General features: G+C 41.2%; 2 protein-coding genes across 3 annotated transcripts; one reads left to right on the top strand and one right to left on the bottom strand.

The window, feature by feature from the left end:
• On the bottom strand, positions 1-6,274 carry plaa (phospholipase A2-activating protein). The gene is made up of 14 exons (XM_047568471.1): positions 6,033-6,274; positions 5,411-5,604; positions 5,204-5,304; positions 4,032-4,152; positions 3,661-3,828; positions 3,413-3,548; positions 3,007-3,176; positions 2,412-2,563; positions 2,110-2,329; positions 1,950-2,015; positions 1,804-1,875; positions 1,145-1,252; positions 818-988; positions 1-692 (listed from the first exon to the last, which is right to left on the bottom strand). The coding sequence occupies exons 1-14, from the start codon at positions 6,179-6,181 to the stop codon at positions 124-126; spliced, it is 2,397 nt and encodes a 798-aa protein (XP_047424427.1). The 5' UTR covers positions 6,182-6,274; the 3' UTR covers positions 1-123.
• Positions 6,275-9,019: 2,745 nt separating this feature from the next.
• zdhhc21 (zinc finger DHHC-type palmitoyltransferase 21) lies at positions 9,020-17,850 on the top strand. Of its 2 annotated transcripts, XM_047572369.1 has the most exons (9): positions 9,020-9,127; positions 9,922-10,099; positions 10,171-10,269; positions 10,458-10,569; positions 11,183-11,321; positions 11,541-11,657; positions 12,272-12,315; positions 14,901-15,070; positions 15,222-17,850. In XM_047572369.1, the coding sequence occupies exons 2-8, from the start codon at positions 9,946-9,948 to the stop codon at positions 15,031-15,033; spliced, it is 798 nt and encodes a 265-aa protein (XP_047428325.1). In that variant the 5' UTR covers positions 9,020-9,127; positions 9,922-9,945; the 3' UTR covers positions 15,034-15,070; positions 15,222-17,850. The 2 variants fall into 2 exon arrangements, with proteins under 2 accessions (XP_047428325.1, XP_047428316.1); XM_047572360.1 differs by having other exon boundaries at positions 14,901-17,850.
• Positions 17,851-17,983: the final 133 nt, after the last annotated feature.

Below are 17,983 nucleotides of genomic sequence, written 5' to 3'. Positions count from 1 at the left end.
GAGTTTTCCTTTGTTCTCTTTTTATTGTTGAACATTTGAACAATTATTTAAGTCATTCATCACAACCAATTAAGTAGAATAGGGTAATAGAAAGAAGTGCTCTTTTTTTTCTAATTATTCACATCATTGTAGTTCTTTTAAAACCAGCTGGCAACACTCGCCAAGCTTTGGTGGATCAGACATAGATGAGTACTTGGATATCTGAGAGTTGACCCCCAAGGAGCGAGCCAGGTCCTGGGCTGTCTGATCTGAGGCCACGGTGGTTCCCAAGGCCACCAGCAGCCTAAACACAGCCTCCTTGTCTTGTACCGTCTCCAGGGCTCTGCTCGCCACCGACAGGCACTGGGCCTTGGCTTCAAGGTCGGGCTGGCTGTGCAGGCAGCCAGCGTAGTTGAGCACCAGGGTGGCCAGGGCGATGTGGATGTTCTTATTGCAGACGGTGGCCAGGTCGGCAGCACGTGATAGCACCGTTTCACGCTGGGCCATGAGGAGGGCTCTGCCGTGCCTGCCGCTGAAGCAGTTACACAGAGTCCGCAGAGCCAGCATCTGGTTGGCAGGACGCCCCTCAGGCCTCATTAGGCTCAGCAGGTGGTTGCACAGCTGGACCCCTTCTGCCTCTCCACAGAGGCTCTCATTAACCTGCGGATGGCGCACCGCCAGCCTCATAATGTCCAGGACTGGAAACAAGATGTCTAGAACCCATCGGGAAGGATTAAGGAGTTTCATTAGTGAACGGCAATAGAACATTTAATAATAATAATACACAATGAAAGGGAGAAAGCATGCAGTAAAATGGACTGGCACGCCAACGACGTACCTTCAGGCCAGTGAGAGGCTTTCCACAGCAAGTTGATTTGTTGCAGGGTGGGGGGAGGCTCAGAAGAGTCGGGCCCACAAACAGACACCAGCAGCCTCTCGAGGCTTTCCAGAATTTCTTCTGAGAGCTTTTGCTCCTGAGGGGCACTTCCATTTAGCTCCTTCAGCTTGCCTGGTGTGGACGGAACAAATCATTGACGTCAGCACAGTAAGGAAACACGAATGAAGCAGGTGAAAAAATAATATTGGTACACACTGGTCAGAGAGTACAAAAGGTTTTCCCACCTACAGCTACACAATCACTGGGAGCCTTTATTCAAATGCTTACCGATGATCTGTGAAGTGTTGGCTTGCTCAAAGGTCACGCCATCTGTCTTGGGGAAGTAAATATTGGTCGCCGTCTGTCTCAGGGCTGCTGAGGAGTAGGCCCCTCCTCCTGCGAAGTAAGCGAGAGTATGAGCCAAGGAGTGGAAATCTCAAGACTGATCTACAATACCACGTCTAATACTTATGGCTGGATATCGATACAGATAACGTCACGATAACCATTCATTCAGAAATACTTCAGCTTGCAAACAATTTTAGTTTCGAACTATATTTATCTTTATCTAGTTGGCGCATGTGGCATATGGTTTTGCTTTTGTACACCAGATTAAATTCAACCTGGTTTCAGGCCTGACGCTGCTCTAAGGGTTGCTCCTTCCGTCATGTTTTGGATCTCCCTCAGACTTTGACTAATCCTGTTTCGCAGTCTCACAAGGCCACGAGATTTCTATCGAGAGGATGCAGGAAATGGCATGTATGAGTCAATGTGGGAGCTTCCAAAGCAAGATGGAGTTTTTATAGCCAGCACTGCGCCTAATTATCTTCTTATAGGAGAAAACAGTGAACACGCCTCAGCTGTCACAAATGAATCGCCGACAACCATTTCATGTCCTTTTTCGTTTACAATCATTGTTTTGGTCGTTTCTTCATTCAATAACTCACCTGTGAAAGGATCTGCCACCCCTACAGGAGCGCTTGGGTTCGGGCCTGACCCTGGGATATAACGTCCAGCGCCTGTGAGGAGAAAAATCTGCCATCAAGCTGCTTTCACATGCGAGTCTGAGAGTGTGAAAAGCCTTTCCGCGTACCTGTGAAGGGATCAGCTCCAAAGGCTGGCCTGTCATCAAGGGAACCAGGTATATACCGAGCTCCTCCTGTCAAACGAAGAGCCAAAACCTTTAGGCCGAACTATGCTGTAAAAAAAGTGCGATATGTAAACAGGAGGTAGTGTATTTTCTTTGGTCTCACCAGTGAACGGGTCACCACCAGCGGGCTGAGCCGGTCCCACCACATGTCCTTTGGTGTTCTCAATGATGAAATTGGCAACCTGGTCGAGGAACATGGGGCTGAGGTCATTCTTCTGTAAGAAGTTGTGTGCCGTCAGCCAGGGGTCCTCCGACACGTTGTAAGGCAGCTTCATGGACGGCCCTCCCTCGTTCACATCAATGGTGAAGACGTAGTCGTATTCCTGAGGGCAGATCCCGAATCGTTAGTGCACCGCTCTCACGACACATCTCTGTTCACCTCCTCCTCCGAGCTCGCCGCCTCACCTTTCCTTCATACACCACACTCTTGGACGTCTGTTGGTTTGAGCCTCCGACCACATCTCCTATTTTCATCCAGCGGCCGTCGCTGACACTCCACTGGTAGGCTTCCACCTTCTGGCCATCTTTAATCAGTCGTGTCTGTCCATCACGATTTCCTGAAGGCAAGAAGGAAATAAATGTCCGACATATGGAACAGATGCATTGATTTTATATAACCAGGGCTTAAAGTAACCCCCCCCCTTTAATTCAGTATCAATTTATGCAAAAACAACTGTACATCATATTCTACAAAGTCTTTTGTTTGCAGTTAGGACACATTCTCCTAGCTTCATAAATTTACTCTCCATTTTTGTGACATCAGTGACTTCTGTGAAAAAACACTGCCACTGCCTTCGGGAAAACTTCTGACAGACAGAATTCTATATTCCTACTTTGATATTCCAGACTACCTATATCACAGCGTTCACGCTACAGGTTAACTCGGGATCAAACACCACATGCTGGAGATCCTGCACGGTGCCACAGTTAAGCCGTGCATAACACAATAAATGTCAGATGTCAGTTGATTTTATGTTGTTTTTTTTTTTTTTTTTTTTACCAGGCTCATTAAGGTGTTCCACTCCAGGAAGGTCCTCCATTTTGATGTCTCCAAGGTCCCCCGTCTTGGGGTCGATGGTGGCTTTGGAGAGCTCGTCCTCGAAGGCCTGCAGGTCCTCTGCGCTTGCCATGCGGTCCTCAGCTTCAGTAAACACGCGAATAATGCCATCGCTGTGAGCACAGGAACAGTATCCGAGTCAACCACAGATTGCACTGGCTACATCTACATGGACACTATTCTGATAATAATCTGGATAAAATCCCAGTGATTTCATAATCCAGTCATAATCCAAATATAACATTAGCCCATCATTTTTTCTCTGACTAATTTTGCACAGTTTTGCCCGACATGACGTGACCATCATGAGTGCACTGGCTGCACATCATGCCAAACAAAGATCGGTTACCTGGCTCCGACAGCTATGTCACCATTAGGCAGAATACAGCAGCACCAGACAGACTGGGCAGGCAGGCGGATGGTCTGAGAGCACTCTCCGTTCCTCCATATTCTCACAGTCCTGTCCTCTCCTGTGCTTATGAAATCTAAGTAGGAGCACATCAGTCGGTCAAGGTTCGCAAGCTATGATCTTACAGTATGAAAAAGTAGATGCAGGTTGATGAATTTAAAAATTGTGTGGCCACACAATGAACAGACCTTGGCAATTGGGGAAGACGGCTAAGCTGTAGATGTAGTTTGTGTGACTGTAATAGACTTGTACACATTCGCCCGTCACAAGCCACCTTCTGATACTTGTGTCATTGCTGCAGGAGAAGAACTCGGTGCTGCTGATCACTGCTAGTCCCCTAACACAGTCCTCGTGACCTACAATGGAAGGAAAAAAAAAATAAGAAATTGGATCTTTAGCTTGTGAACATGTAACTCCTGGACCACTGATCAAGCATTTTTGTGAAATTAAAAATTTCAACAGTAAATTTGTCTGAACAGCTTTTATAAGTAAAACACACATAGATCTAATTAAAAGCCAACAAGTAAAACAGAAATATGAACCAATTGCAAATGGTCACCTGTAAACGTCTTCTCACATCGGCCGGCCTTCCAAAGCTTTATGGTCTTATCTGCTGATCCAGAGAGCATAAGGCCTTGGTCAGGTAAGATGATGACTGTCCACACTGCTGCAGAATGGCCCTGTAGCAAAATGAACAAGGACAATTAACTCAATTTTGATCATTTTGTAAAATACTCCAACCTTACACTTACATATAAGTGTCTCCACCATCTAACTCCACCCATTTTAATACTGTCCTAACTAGACTTCAACACACAGCCATCAACACTCAAAATGCACTGACTGGCCACCTTAACATTCCTAAGAGAGCTGGATCTGGTGACTGTCATTTGATTACAGTGAACTCATTGTCATGTTCATGAAACCGGTTTCAGTTTCTTGGTGAATAACCAGGCTGGAAGTCAAGTAAAGTAAATAGTCAGCAACAACACTCAGGTCGCTGTGGCATTTAAACAATACTGAGTGTTAAGTTAAGTAGATAATATCCCCATCACCGCTAACAGCCTGAACCATTGACACAAGACGGGATGGATCCATGCTTTTTGTGTGTTGGTTAAGTCAAACTTTGAGCCGGGCAGCTTTTTCCCCATCTTCTAATGAGTAGTAGTCTAAGTTTCCTGTTATTAATCATCAGACTTGGTGTCTTGATTGTAACGTGTGGTTACTTGGGTTAATGTTGCCTTTCTATCAGCTCACACCAGTCTGGTCATTCTCCCCTGACCTCTGACATCAAGAAGGCATTTTTACTACCAAACACTGCACAGCTGTGCATGAAAATCCCAGTATATCAACATTTTCTGAAAGAGTCAGATGAGCCCATCTGAAACCAACAATAAAGTCGCGTCCAAAATTAAACACCTCTTCTTTCTTGACCATGTCCACATGCCTAAATGCACCGAGTTGCTGACATGACAGATGAACAGGTGTGCTTAATAATGTGGCCAGTGACTGTATGTTAGAAGGAAAATGTAGACTGACACATTGTGAGATTAGCTTTGCACAATCTGCATTATACAGACAATATGCTTTTTCTGCACCAGTTCATGTCCTGGTTAAAGTCTAATCATTATTTATATATCTGCCCTCATGTGATGTACCTTTTAATGCCATACAATATTCTTCTGTACTAATAAACGAGTAATTAATTAAGTAATCACGTCTCCATCATACCTGCAAGGTCATCATGCATTTCTCATTGAGCCAGACTTTGGCTGTAGTGTCCCACGAGCCGCTCAAAAGTGTCCCAAACTTCCCAGATGACAGAGCGCAAACTGCAGAGATCAAATGTTACAAAGTTGGAACCGGACACTCCAAGTCCAAGAGGCAACAGCAGATCAAGTCGACGCTTATTAATAAAACAAAACGAGCACAACTCACCTGTATTTTTGTGGCCTTTGAGAGTGAATAGTGGCTGTGGTCGGTCCAGTGTGAAAACGCAAATGTTATTATCATTCCCACCTGTGGCAATAAGTCCCCGGGGATAAGTGTCACTGGGTGCGATGATGCATACACAGGATACAAAATTTGAATGGCCTGACATGCAGTGCATCTCTGTGAAGCCTCTGTCTGGGCTGTTAAGGGGAGTAGGAATAGAGCAAAGAAACGTTACTTCAACAGTCATTTATGTAGTTAGTTGTGTGACTGATAATGATAAGAGGGACCAGTGAAATAACAAAATATTAAACAAATAAGATCCTTCTAAATCTGGTGTGATTTAGCAAGTACTCGGAAGATCCGCTACACACAGACTTCCAGCGGAATGAATGACAAAGCTAATTTGAGCAACCGTTAGCAATAAGCGTCCTAGCTAACTTCCAGCTGGCTTCCAACATTTATCTTTATATAAAAACAACAATTATTTAATGACTCCGGGCGGGGTGTTTTTTTTGATTTTCTTGACACACGTTTCCTGTCAACAGTGTTCGATATAAACTGTTAACGCTAATATAATTAACCGCCAGTCGGAGTAGTTAGTCAGCAACAAGCTAATGCTAGCTACCTTGAGTTTGGAACCCAGACTCTTCCGGTTCGGTCTCTGGACACAGAAACGAAAGCCCCCTCTGGAAAAAGAGCAGCCGTCAGCCCCCTGACGTCCATTTCATGGCCAGGGATGGAGCACCTGAGTTTGTATGAGCTAGATGATGCCATTTTGCTCCGACAAGGAGATGAAACTGTTCCAGTAGTGTTGAGCTACGCGGCGTTGCTGTCAATAACAAACCAGCCGCTAATGCTAGCGGAAGGTGAATTACGTCATCTTTACGCGCAAGCAAACCTCACTTTTTAAATTCGTTTTATTGTTTTTTTAAACTAGTCAAATGGCAGTGGTTGTGAGCTCAAATTTTCATTATTAAGGTGATGTGTGCACTAATAATTTTTAAAAATATATTCGTGAATACTGGCTCCCTCGATGTATAGTAACCTGATTTGACCAGAAGGTGGCAGCAGTTTTTTTTTTTTGGTGATGGTGGTGCACTGCGCTGTAACAACTCCACCACCCATCTGTATGCTGGATGGATATTGCCACAGCCATTTTTTTAAGTATGTCAACGTTATACAAACATTTGTCAGTGTTATCATATAATGTCATAACTTGCCTTATTGTTAAAGAGAAAAAGGACTAAGCATACTACGCATCGCTGTCTAAAAATCATCTAACAATGGACACACCATAGTAACTCTAGTTTTACCTGAACAGGGCATGTGATCAAATACAGTGCCTACTAAATACACGCCCGCTAATCACCTTGAGAACTACTAAGTTCTCATGGTGACGAGATATTGAGAAAGTCACAATGAATCAATGGGTAAAACGTTCACCCAGCATTATGATATAATGTCCGAAGTTGTATTGCAATATTTGTAAAGAAAAAAAAGTCCATGTGTGGCTTACTACTCATTGGAGTATGTCAAAAAATGGACATGTGGAGGATTTAGCAAAATTAGTAAAATTATGGCACGGAAAATGAGGGCACTATATTTAATCACGATATGTGTTCTGGTAAAACTAGAATTACTTTGGTACAACACATATGGCATCACTTAGGACAACTATTCAATTATTTTCTTCAATTTATAGTTAGTTTTGATTCTACAGCCATAGATATGGTAATTGACTAAGCTCCAAGACCGTCTTTTTCAGTGAAACAAGGAGGTTTGATATGTTCTAGGCCTCTGCTAATTGATCAAATTAAACAAAGGTGATTTCTTTAAGGCAGAGTGATCTTCACTGATTGACTGGGTGAAAACCACATTTGAAATGTGTGCGGAAGTTGTTATATATGGTTCTCCCATTGTTGGAGGTTTTTCCAGTTTAAGCTTCCACCATTCCAGACCATTTCTAAATGGCCCATTTATTCCTAACGCTATTGTGGCTATAAATCATCCCATATAGACTGTGTCTCTTCTCCTGCACCCATTATATTCTGCTGGCACTTTGTTTTTGTATTTCTAATTTTACTTTTCAAACCATATTTATGTATTCTTTCTTAATTTGTTTTGTAAGCTATGCTGTTGCACAACCCAATCTCTTGCAGTGATTTACAGTTACAGTTGATGCATCAAAAGAAGAACAATGTGCTTTTTGTTCAAAACAAGACAAGTGATATGATTAGGCTTTTGTTTATCTGTTTTGTTTATTTATTTGTTTGTCCTGGAAACTCCTTACCTGCTTACCTGTTTGTGTTTGTATGTTTGAATAAATGTATTCAGTTTTATCATGCTTGCTGTATTGTAATAATTTTGGGAGATAGTAGGACTATTTTCTGTTTGGATTGAAGTGGTTGCATGAGGAATTTGTGTTCTCATGGGTTATTATTATCATTATAAATGACATACTAGTTTACATGTAAATGCAATAAAGAAATATAATTGATAATAATAAATAACAATAACAATACACCATAATAGTAATATATAATAATATAAAATTATGTGTAGAAGGAGGACCTTTAATTTGTATGATAAAAAAACATCTCCGGCCACTGAGTGGGCTTGTTTTCAGTCTGTAAACTATGTGGACATACGGCCCATATTTTTTTGTTTAATGTCGCCCATCACCGTTTGGCAACAACATTATTTATGTGTCTGCCTGACTAACAGTGGCCAGTTCTCCCGCTTTCCAGTCATTGAATGCTAGCAACACAAAATAAACACTGGCTATGGGGGCATTTGTATTTACCACTAATGGTTTGTTTTCACACAAATGGGGGTGTGGCCTAATTTGCTTCATTTTACAGTTGTGTACATGATTCATATTGATCTAATCAAGTATCCCACTTTTATTACATTAACATAAACCAAAAATGAAAAGGTCCTTGAAATGAACTAGCTAGTGAAAATAACTCCCCCCATTTCTCTAAAACTAAACTAAACAAAACTACGGCGGCGACGTGCTTCTCCACGACATGGGAGAGTTAAGTTGCCCTTTGGCACGAAAATTTCAAACGACAACTCCCAATCTGTAGCACAATCCACTCGCCATACACCTGTCTCTGGGTGCATCAAGTCCATGAAAATTTGTTGAATGCACGTGGATTCAACAGGAAGCTGGGGATGTCATCTTTAAAATAAAAGCCTAAACATTAGGCATGAGAAAAGAAGTGTGTCAAACCAGAATCCAAATTTGCATCATAATCCCTGATCATATATATATATATATATATATGTGATTTGTCTAAATTCTTCTGATCTAAACGGACTTTAAAAAGAATGAATATCTGTCTATTATTACATTTGCTGTCGGGGATCACCCTCTGTTGCTTGAGTAATCATTTATCATGAGTGTTTTTATTTTTTATTTTTTCATAGCTATGCATTTTTCTAAATGCAGATAATAATAATAATAATAATAATAATAATAATAAAAAGAAGAAAAAGAAGAAGAAGAGGTGTGACGTCGCCTCATTTCAATCTATTGAATGTTGGCTGCTGAAAAGGTGTTTGTAGTTTTATTTTTTGAACTACAAATATACCGGAAACGTGTCATTTTTTTGTGCAGGTTGCCAAACACGCAGGTCCTGTCCGTCCAGCCCACAGAGGCTTGGATGAGGAAGTACCCACACTGGCTACGTGCGCTGAATAGGACAGTTCCTGAAAGTGAGTATCTTTTCATTTTATGTCAAAAAATAAGGACTAAAGACGCAGGGTTAACCGCACGCGGACGCTGATCGAGTGAAATGGCACCGGGTGGCAGATGTTAGCTCGCTGAGGCTCGAGAGCCAAGCCCATGGCGCCTATCAGTGCTATCAGGAGGATGAATGATGGAGCAGGCGAGGCTCCACAATAACAATAAGGCTTTACATGCGTCCTAGCCTGTCAGGGATATGAAGATCTGAATAATGCTAAGGCTTGAAATCAGTGTAGCTTGTTTACAGACACGTGCTTCATAACCCAATAGCTACAGGCCTGTGTTCAGGTTTTATACCATCACCAATACTAAACATGACCTCATGTGCTCCTCATTAAAATCTGATAATTATCAGCTGTTACAAAGCATGGGATTGGTGGTGCATTTAAAGCATTAAACCTTTGGTAAGAGAATCACAAGAGACTGGTCTTTCGTCTTAGTGCAGCTTATATTAAATCAAAGCACACAAGAATTAAGCAAAACTAGTATCATAGGTCTTTGGCCCAGAAACACACTCGAGTGTAACGAAGCTAATTGAGAAGGTAGTTTAGAAAAAACAGGAAAGACTGAAAGCGAGTCCAAAGAGTGTCCCGGCTTTACTTTTTTCTCATCACATGCATTAAAGGTCAATGGGATGGTGTGTTGACGTGTAATGTACATATGGTTATGCATTCAGGGTAAACAGACAGTCTGTTATATACATATTTATTTAAGCAAATCCTTCCTTGGGATTTGCATTTTTGTGCGTGTTGCTTCTCCGCAGATTTTCCCCGGAGTCCCAGCAGCCATGAAGCTTCGACTGCACTTCGTGGTGGACCCTATGGGCTGGCTGTGCATCAGCGTGGTGTTTGGGATCTGGCTCTACAACACGTTCTTTATTCCCAAGCTGGTCCTACTTCCGCACTACAACGAAGGCCACATCCCATGGGCAATAGTCGTCTGTGAGTGACTTTGCATCAGAAAAATAACTGAGCCGGTGTTTGGTTCGCACTCACGCTGTGTGTTTCTTTAGGTTATTACATAGCGTCAGCGCTCTGCATCGCGGCCCTTGTCAGAGCTTCCACGGCAGATCCGGGCCGTCTTCCTGTGGACCCTCACATACCTCACTCTGGTTCGCTTTACCACCTAATTTACTCTTTATGTTTATCATTTGTTATTCATAGTTAGATTGTGCACGTCTGAAGTATTTATCTATGAAACTGAATTGGACATAGTCAAATTAGATGGGTTTATAGATGTCATTATTGTGTTTCCCGTCCTTTTGGTAATAAACTACTAATTATTGTCTCCATGCAACAGAGAGAGAACACTGGGAGTTGTGCAATAAGTGCAACTTAATGAGACCGAAAAGATCGCACCACTGCAGCCGTTGTGGCCACTGTGTGCGCAGGATGGACCACCACTGTCCTTGGTAAGCATCGTCCACATCTTACCTTCGATTTCAGAGCTTGAGTTGAAAACGGCACAAAAGACGTCTGAACTAGCCAGCATTCAACAGCAGCGGTACAGGCACAAAGCCAACGGCCCTGATCCTAAACTCATGCTATATAATCAGTACATTTTTCTTTACTGTATTATTCTGTATAAGCGACATACACTTACCACATATAACATTATTGGTCAAGTGAATAATTCATGTTATACTCAAAGATTAGAGGCAGGTAAAATTATCAAATAAAAAGATTTAAGAAAAATGTTGTCAAGGGTCATGTGATGATGGCCAGACAGCTCTTGTGGGATGTTTCTGGTTTCTGGTTTAAAAAACAAAAAAAGTGTTTATGCTGAAAACGTACAGTTCGTCACAGTTTGTGTTGTGTGGGCCTGATTTCTGATCACTGGAAAAAGCGCCTACAATGGACATGTGAGCATCAAAACTGGGCCAAGGTTTCCCAGAAGAATATCCCATCGTCATCAATGTTATTTCCCTCCCATATTTATGGTTTTAATGATGTGGCTGACTGGTCTGTGTCTCCAACTGATGGAAATAGAAGTTATTGTGTTAATTCCATTTAATCTTTGTGCAGGATTAATAACTGCGTGGGAGAAGATAACCACTGGCTCTTCCTGCAGCTGTGCTTCTACGCTCAGGTCCTCAGTTTATTCACTCTGGTGCTGGACTTCTGCCAGTACTACTACTTCCAGCCGCTGACCGGACTCGATCAGGTACATCAGAATCCAAATGTCCGAACACGTCTTTTGCACGTTTAGCATTTTGAACCACTACATGCGCATTGTTTTTTTTATTTAGATGGGCTAATGACTCATTTCCAGGAAGACAATATAAAAGTTAATATGCTACAATTAAAAGGTATTACATAGGTTAGAGGTTATGAGATAAAAGCAGCTGCACTAAGGCATCGCCCTGCTGATTCACCCTCCCAGGAGAAGTTTACAACACGCCACGAACTGGCCCTGCTGCGAATCTCAACGCTCATGGGAGTGGTCATGTTTGGGGGCATGTCCAGTTTGTTCTACACTCAGCTGGCAGGCATCCTATCCGTGAGTACTCAATAATGACTTATTGTCTTGTTTCAAATGCCATTTCAGGCCAAGATCGTAAACCATTCACAGCTGTCACTATGCCAATGTGTCGAATACAGGAAATATTTCCGAGTTAATTTTACCCTTTGAAAGGATCTGTAAAAATAAGGATGACAGTTTAGTAACACTTAGCCTGTGAGCCTCGTTGAAAGTGCTTTTGAAGACGTATGAGGGGCAGCAGTTTCAGAGAGAACAACATGACACAGTATACGGAAATAAAATAATCAATACGAGTAATGCAGCGATCAATAGACAAGAAACAAGAGAGGAAAATGTAAGGTCAGGCAAGTGTGTGTGTGTGAGAGAGTGGGAATTCAATTGTGTTTATACTCCTGTAAATGACGGCAGTTGTTAGCAAAATGTTCATTTGTAATACATTTGTAAAAAAAACAAAATTATGTCATTGCAAGAGTTCTGGCAGCGCCATAGCATCAGAAATGTCCACACATGCCTCTATCTGCTTTTACTGCTGCTTCTGGCTAGTCATGTTACACTCAACTCAAGGTTCTGAATCATCTTGATGATCCAATTATTTCACATTGTGCTTTTTTTTCTCCTTTCCCACCTCACAGGACACGACCACCATTGAGAAAATGTCCCAGTTCTCAAATGAAATGTGAGTCTTCCTGTAACTCTTTTAAAGTCAAAGCAGTAATAGTTAGGTTTACAAATTGTTCCCCAACCTTTTTGCTCTGAGGACCAGCACAATGGCAACAGCTGGCATTCATGCAGATGTTACTTATAGCACTCCATGGCAATGACACTCCTTGATGACAGCAGCCATCCCCAGCAGGATGCAGCCTGACACATACACACAAAAACGGTTCAGGAACAACTCAAAAAAACATGAAGAACAGCACAAGGTATTGACCTGGCCTCAAAATTCACTAGATCCCAAACTGATAAAGTATCTGTGGGATGATCCACAAAGACCCCTCCCCTCAACTCCAAACACAATGAAAACAATAGAAAATAATAGAAAGCACTAAAATCACCAAACAAGGGCAGCCTCTCATGCTGGATTGAACGCCAAGGAATAAAAATGGGTTTTAAGACGAGTTTTTAAAATGGACAGTGAGGGGGCTTGTCTGAAGTGCAGTGGTAGATTGTTCCACGCTTTACCTTCTGAACTTCCGACTTCTGACCTCGGCACCTCCAGGAGCAGCTGATCAGCTGACCTGAGATACCGAGCAGAAGTGTAGGAATGGAGAAGCTCAGGGAGGTAAGCTTGGCGAGACCTTTCAAAGATTTAAAAGCAAATAAAAGAATGTTAAAAATGGAGCCTAGAGTGCACAAGCATCCAGTGGAGAGAGGCCCGAATGGCGGCTATGTGATCTTACTTACGTGTTCTGGTTAAGAGACAAGCTGCCACGTTCTGGACCAACTGGATGCATGTGAGAGAGGACTGACTGACCCCAAAATAAAGTGTGTAACAGTTATCCAGCCAAGATGTAATGAAGGCATGGATTACTGTCTCAAAGTGCTGACGTGTAAGAAACGTGTAGAAAAGGCTTCACCTTTGCCAGCCGCCTTAGGTGAAAAAAGCTGGACTTAACGACTGCACCACTGACGATCCAATGTAAAATCACTGTCCATCTTAAAAACCAAGTTTGAAAGTACTGGCTTCACATAAAATGCCAAGGGGCCCAAGTCATTAGTAGGGGGTTCACAAGAGCCACTGGGACCAGACACCATCACCTCTGTTTTCTTGCAAAGCCAATGGAGGTACAGATATGTATAACACCTCCACCCTCAAAAGGGATCCTCTGTGATCATGCCCCATCTTCGAGACGGCCACAAACACCAAACATCAATGACTAAACACACAACAATTATTTAAGCATTGGAAAACGTTAGCAACAAGTAATCCCTAGGGTTAGGGTTAGAGTGAACTGTCCTCACCACAGCCTGATGGTCACACACACACGCACATCTTACAAATTCAATGAAGCCAAGTGACTTACCAACAAATGGGAAGAGCCACACCCATAATTATCAATGAATGTGGCTCTACACCACACAAAGTTACTGCCTTCACCCAGTTGGTAACATCACAACGTTAGCAAAAACATGTGCTTTGTTTTGTGTGTGCATGTGACCTTTAGTGTTGTAGAGAAGTCGGCCCAATTTTGGTGGCTGATATTCACACAGTGGGCATGTTCGCACATAATCCCTCCTGTCAGCTCACCCAAAATATCCCCGTCTTGACAAAGAACACTGTAAAAACAAAGAGAATTCTATCACAAAGTTAGAGGTTCTCGTTCCCAATTAAACTGTCCCAGTACTCACACAGTTTCCTCTCAACATAAGAGAGTGAAATTCTAACATCAACTAGTCTTTGTCGGCTTTCCTGGGAACGCCAGGGGTCACCCTAGGGTCAACACACAAAAAATAATAAAGTGGTGATGCTTTCTATACCAGATAAAAATACATACATACATTTTACCTCATGTGTCAACACTAGCTTGAATTGAATAAAGAAAAAACATCAACTGCATGTTAGATAATTTCCATTCTCACCCTAAGAAATAAAAAAGTCATCCCAGGCAAGTGCCCATTTATGTTACAACCCGGCTTGCGAGGTGCAACATAAAGTTAATTTAGTTACAGCTAATGCAAGGACAGTTTTAGTTTGGGTTTGAATACAGACATTTTATCTCCCAGTTTGAGTTAACGTCATTCTCCCCTGACGTTAGAAACTGAGGCAGCGGAAGAAAAGGGTTTTGCAAGTGGTCTCTTCAGCTGCTTGTTCAAAACCACGGCCCATCAGCTCCACCTTGTGGTGATGTAGGTGCAGAACAGAGTTAATTCAGTGTAATTACCTCAGCTCAGTGTTACTGCTCCTGAAACAATATCTGTCTGTAATTCAAAGATTCAAATATTTTTATTGCCAGTTCTCTATATTTTATGGACATACAGAAGAATCAAAAAGACTTTTCTCTCTCACCTTAAAATAAAGAATAGAGACATAAACATAAACTAAATCTACTGCAGGGTTGGGGATCCCTGCACTGAAGGAATAGTTTGACCTTTTGATCATGAAAACATGAGTATTCAATTACTACTATGGCTGATAATGATATAAGGAAAGAGATACCACTATAACAGCATAAGAGATAGACTAAACAAAAATATGTGTTGCACACTGTAAAACATCTTGTAAAATATATTTTTAAATGATTGTCTTTGTTTTCTCATCAGATATGGTGCAAAGAGATCTTGGCAGTGGGCACTAGCTGAAGTTTGTGGCACTCGCTGGAAACTCTTGTGGTTAAACCCACTGCGAAGCAGACAGCCACTCGTACCCAGCCAACGCTTCCGCAGCCACGTATAGACCGCTAGCACTGCGGTATCCGCTACCCGCACGGATGGTAGGAGCAGCCATCACGACACACTGTATACACACACTTAAGAATCCATCTGCTCGCCTTCACAGTCCTAGTTTGTGCTATGAGAGCTGGATACTCAGACCTTCTTCTTCTTCTTTTTTTTTTCTTCTTCTTCTTTCTCTACACGGCCCAGACTGGCAGTGAACTGGGTCAAGAAACACCTTTTGGAGTGGTGGGAGAATGTTGCTTTTTTTACTCACTGTGACTGCTACTTTCAGCATTTGGAAAACCACTTTTAATGGCTTATTGCAACAGAAGGATGGAGGTTTTCACCTGAAAGCAACTGGAGAAAGGGACCCCTCTCAGGTTACTTTAATAGAGAGCCTTTACTACTGACCCTTAATCAACTTCAGACAGACCTAGGGTACTTTCAGTATGTCTATTAGAAAGGCATTTGTTTGTATAAAGTTATGTGCCTTGTTTCTTTTAACTGTATCTTCTTTTTTTATTATTATTATTATTTGTCACAATTGAACAGTGTTTTTGTTTTATATGTTCTGGTTCATTTGGAAATTTTGTGTAAAGGGATCCGTCATCAACTTTCTCCTTTGATCGGTTCACTCAATGATTCCTGAATGTTTTCTTGCATTGTTCTGTGAACATTGTATGTATTAGGGGTTTTATGAAGCCACAGAACAAAGTTGAATACTGTTATGTGATAACTTTTGTGATACATGGCCGACCGGGCATGAAGACGCTAGTTAGTTAAGCTACCTTAGTTAGCGCTTGTCATGATACATACACAAAATAAGAAGCAGAAGCTTATACAATCATACATATGCTGTATATTTCCTGGTTAAGTCTAAGTTAATAACATTCCACAGTTAGTTAATGTCGTTGCCAGGTCGTAATTTAATGTTTAATTCTTATTGAAGGGGTTTGAGTGTCAAAAAACTGTCTTTTAAAATAACTTTAATCAATGTTGTGTGTTTTGGGAAGTACACTAAGAGAGTTAAATGAGAATGTCAATACTAGTTAATGTCTGCAGGATATGCTAAATATGAAGCTACAGCCAACTGCGGTTTAGCTAGCTTAGCTTAGCTTATCTTGGGTTAGCATGAAGACAGAAACCTAGTAAACATAAAGAAGTAGTAAAACCACTACCTGTCTTTTTGTAAACTTTAGAAAAAATATATTTTTTGTATGGGTTAAACAAACATCTGAAAACCAGGCTTTTGGTAGAAAGACTTTCTTGGTGGAGCCAAGTTAGCTCGCTTGCCATTTTATAGTCGCTATACTAAGCTAATCAGCTTTGCGCTGTAGCTTCACATTTACTTCACAACATAGTATTCAGGTTCTCATTTTACTCCACCAAAGAAACAAAAATGTTGCCGTCCGTTCAGCTAACATTTGCAACATTAGCACTTACGATACAGTGTATTGCAACAAATAACTTGAATATGTGTCATTTTATGCTCGTCGTTTATGATTTGTAATGATCATTTTATTGCTGTAATAGGTCTTTATGTGTCTGAACCTAAACAAGTGACTTTATAAATGCATATCTTTAACAGTTATACAAAACTAGCCAGTTAGCCTACTCATGATGAGATAAAGCTAGTAATTGCTTGACATAGAAATTGTATTTATGGTGGTAACTCTACAGAACTGTTTAGGGATTTTACTGAATTCTTTAACAGGATATTTAAGGTGACAATAATAATATTAATACTAGCATTGTGTGGTTGTCATTGTCTATAATATTGGCAATCTCTTAGCTAATCCTGTGCGCAAACAGAGCTTATCTTGTGTGAGAAAATATTATCCAAGTAGTTTTAAGTGCCTGTCTAGGTCTTATTTTTACTGTCATCATATTCATTGTGCGATCTCCACACAAGCCAAAGACCTGGGGAAAACGTTGCAATAGTCAACAGGTATTCAGTAAGTGCATGTTTCACCGGCGTGTCTGAAAGTAGCAGTTCAACATTATGCACTGAATTTCACATTAGATCACAGATTGTTGTGTTGTATTTTGAAAGGATGACCTTTTTTTTTTTTTTTAAATGTGTTTACGGTTTGTATGGTTTGCATCTGGTTGTTTGCATTTGCATGAGTATGTTCTGGTGATACATTTGCTCAGTGGTTTTTATATCTCATATTCAGGTTCTTGGAAGTTTGATTCTTTATTTAATTTTTTTCGTGGGGACTAATGCGCGTGATTGCGACAAATGCGAAACATTTATCTTTTGTCTTCTAATTTTTGAAAGCAATAAGCATTGCATGTCAGTAAAGCCATCCTACTTGTTCCAACTTAAAATCTGTTGTATAAAGTGGCGGATAAGTTTCACTTTTCAGCACTTCAGTAACCTCTGCCAAGTTGAACTACCGCTACTGAAGCTGCTGTTTGTTTGACGTATGCCATATCTTCAATTAACAACATGTCTCTACACCTTAAGTCGTTAATAACGGAAACGCTTGAGTTAATTTGATCCGAATCAAAAACTGCAGGAAACTGGAGGTGTGAACATTTCCGAGAGGCTGTGCTCACTCGCCCCTCCTCGCAGCCATTACCTGGCATCCCCCAGGGCTCTCAGTGAGGATCTGTGTGTTTCCATTTAATTTTTGGAATGTGTTTTCAGGCTTTATATGGGTTAAATCTGACCAACAACACTGGGAAATGTTTTTGTGTGTGTGTGTGTGAATTAAATTATAACACTTAAACATGTCTGACAGCTGTTATTATTATTATTATGTTACGAGACTGTTAATTGTGAGAGGTATTCATAATCAAATAAATTAGATTCTGAATATGTTTGAGCTGACATGTTTGCCCCTTTTTTTTTTTTTTTTTTTGGAACTGCTGCAGAAAAAAAAAATGCATAGCACATGATGAAGAAATGCTATTTTTCAGAAAAGATCACTCTGCCTCTACAGTTACCGGTTCACAGCTTTTCC

This window comes from Mugil cephalus, chromosome 1 (assembly GCF_022458985.1).
Source record: "Mugil cephalus isolate CIBA_MC_2020 chromosome 1, CIBA_Mcephalus_1.1, whole genome shotgun sequence".
NCBI lineage: Eukaryota > Metazoa > Chordata > Actinopteri > Mugiliformes > Mugilidae > Mugil > Mugil cephalus.
The sequence above is the reverse complement of the archived record's forward strand: the minus strand, read 5'-3'. Positions and strand labels throughout refer to the sequence as shown.